Raw genomic sequence first — 1,900 nt, 5'->3', positions numbered from 1 at the left:
TTTAAAAAAAAAATTACCCAAACCCCCAATAAAATTAGCACAAAAAAAAAAAAAAAATCAATAGATTAAAAAATAATTGATATAATAATCCAAATCCAACTGGTGCCAAAAAGTAATGAAATTTTTTTTTTGAACATTAACTAAAAATATAATTTTTTTTGATATTTTATAAACCAATTAATAAAAGAAAAAAAAAAAGTAATGATAATGATAAATTTTTTTTTTTTTATCACTTTTTTTTTTTAATATTTGTATATATTTGGTATTATGGGTGTTGTGGGTATGGCTGTGTGATGGTGGTAAATAATAGAATTGTATTATTTCTTTTTTGAAAAGTTAATTTTTTATAACTCCATTCTAAAAATAATTTTATGGAATCAAACAAAAATTATTTTTAAAATTTAAAAAACCAACACACAAAGTTTTATTTTCTAAAAATAAAAAAAATAAATAAAAAACAATAAAATTTTTTTTTTTTTTGGGGCGCCCTACTCAACAAAGCTCACAATAAATAAATCATAATTACAGCAACAAAACAACAACAAGTGGTAATGAATATAAATTTAAACAATCAATACATACATTTTTTATTTTTTTTTTTGAAAGTTCAAAATGCATAAAGTTAAATCTTAAATAAAAAATTTAAGGAAGATTGAATTTTTACAAAAAAAAGAAAAAAAAAATTGGAGAAAAAAAAAAAATTGTTTTCAATATTATAATTTTTATTTTTATCCACACCCTTTTTTTTTTAGATCATTTGATTTTTTTATTTTTTTATTTTTGGTGTTTTAAAGAAAAAACTTATAGTCATAGTAAATCCCATCCCCCAAACAAAAAACATTCTGGGTATTTTAAGAAACTTAATTATTTTTGTAAAAATTTAATTTAAATTGAATTTTATATATTAAATTTTGTGCAAAACAATTTTATTATTTTTTTTCTTTCACAATACCTAATTTACTCCCTCTCACATTTCATTTTAATAATAAAATATTATTCAATATCTTCATTTTTATTCATTTTTTTTCACCAATTACTATTTTTCTAACTGTTATAATGGCTACCAATAGTGATAGTGATAATAGTGATTGATAGTGATAAAATTTAAAAAAATAAAAAAATATAAATTTTAAACTAAAAGTATTTAATTTTAAACTAAAAGTATTTAATTTAAAAAAAAAAAAAAAAAAAGAAAAATAAAAATTATCAACTTAATAGTTTTTTGGAGTTATTTATAAAGATATAATTTAAAAAAAAAATAAAAAAAATTTTTATTTTATTTTTTTTATTGTGCGGTTCAGATATTTCAAAAAAAAAACAATTTAAAATAAAATTTTTTTTTTTTTTTGAAATTTTTATATGTGGGAAATTTTTATTTTTACATATTAAAAATTTGAAAATTTTTTTTTTTTTATTTTTTTTTTATTTTTTTTTTTTTCTCACAATAATTTTAAAAAATTTTTTTTTTTTTTTTATTTTTTTTTATTTTTTTTTTTATTTTTTTTTTCTCACAAGTTCACATAATAAAACATCACAAAAAATTATTATAGTACGTGTTAAAAGTGATTATATATTTTTTTTATGTATTTTTTTAAAAAAATAAAAATTTTATATAAAAATCATTATCATAATATATATAAATATAAAACACTCTTAACATATAAAAAGTTTTTATGCATAAAAAAAAAAAAAGGACAAGTAAATAATTTAAAATACAAAAATAAAATATATAAATATATTAATTATTATTATTACCCAATCAAAAAAAAAAAAAGATTATAGGAAGAGAACTTATTAAGCATGAAAGAATATTTAGTATTAAAACATATCAAGTATTGTGTAATATAAAAAACATCAAGTATGCTGCATTAAAACTTATCAGAGATTTTTAAGCATTTAG

General features: G+C 15.9%; 2 protein-coding genes across 2 annotated transcripts in view; one reads left to right on the top strand and one right to left on the bottom strand.

Moving 5' to 3' along the window:
• Positions 1–978, bottom strand: part of DICPUDRAFT_151745 (uncharacterized protein) — a gene marked incomplete at both ends in the record, with an annotated part of 1,569 nt that extends 591 nt beyond the window's left edge. Inside the window, one exon of the mRNA XM_003287575.1 lies at positions 962–978. Within this exon, the coding sequence (XP_003287623.1) occupies positions 962–978 (17 nt within the window). The remainder of the gene's footprint in view (positions 1–961) is intronic.
• An 822-nt stretch (positions 979–1,800) lies between these two features.
• Positions 1,801–1,900, top strand: part of DICPUDRAFT_78473 (uncharacterized protein) — a gene marked incomplete at both ends in the record, with an annotated part of 1,033 nt that continues 933 nt past the window's right edge. Inside the window, one exon of the mRNA XM_003287587.1 lies at positions 1,801–1,839. Coding sequence (XP_003287635.1) covers positions 1,801–1,839 — 39 coding nt within the window. The remainder of the gene's footprint in view (positions 1,840–1,900) is intronic.

Source organism: Dictyostelium purpureum (assembly GCF_000190715.1).
Source record: "Dictyostelium purpureum unplaced genomic scaffold DICPUscaffold_105, whole genome shotgun sequence".
Classification (NCBI taxonomy): domain Eukaryota; phylum Evosea; class Eumycetozoa; order Dictyosteliales; family Dictyosteliaceae; genus Dictyostelium; species Dictyostelium purpureum.
The sequence above is the reverse complement of the archived record's forward strand: the minus strand, read 5'-3'. Positions and strand labels throughout refer to the sequence as shown.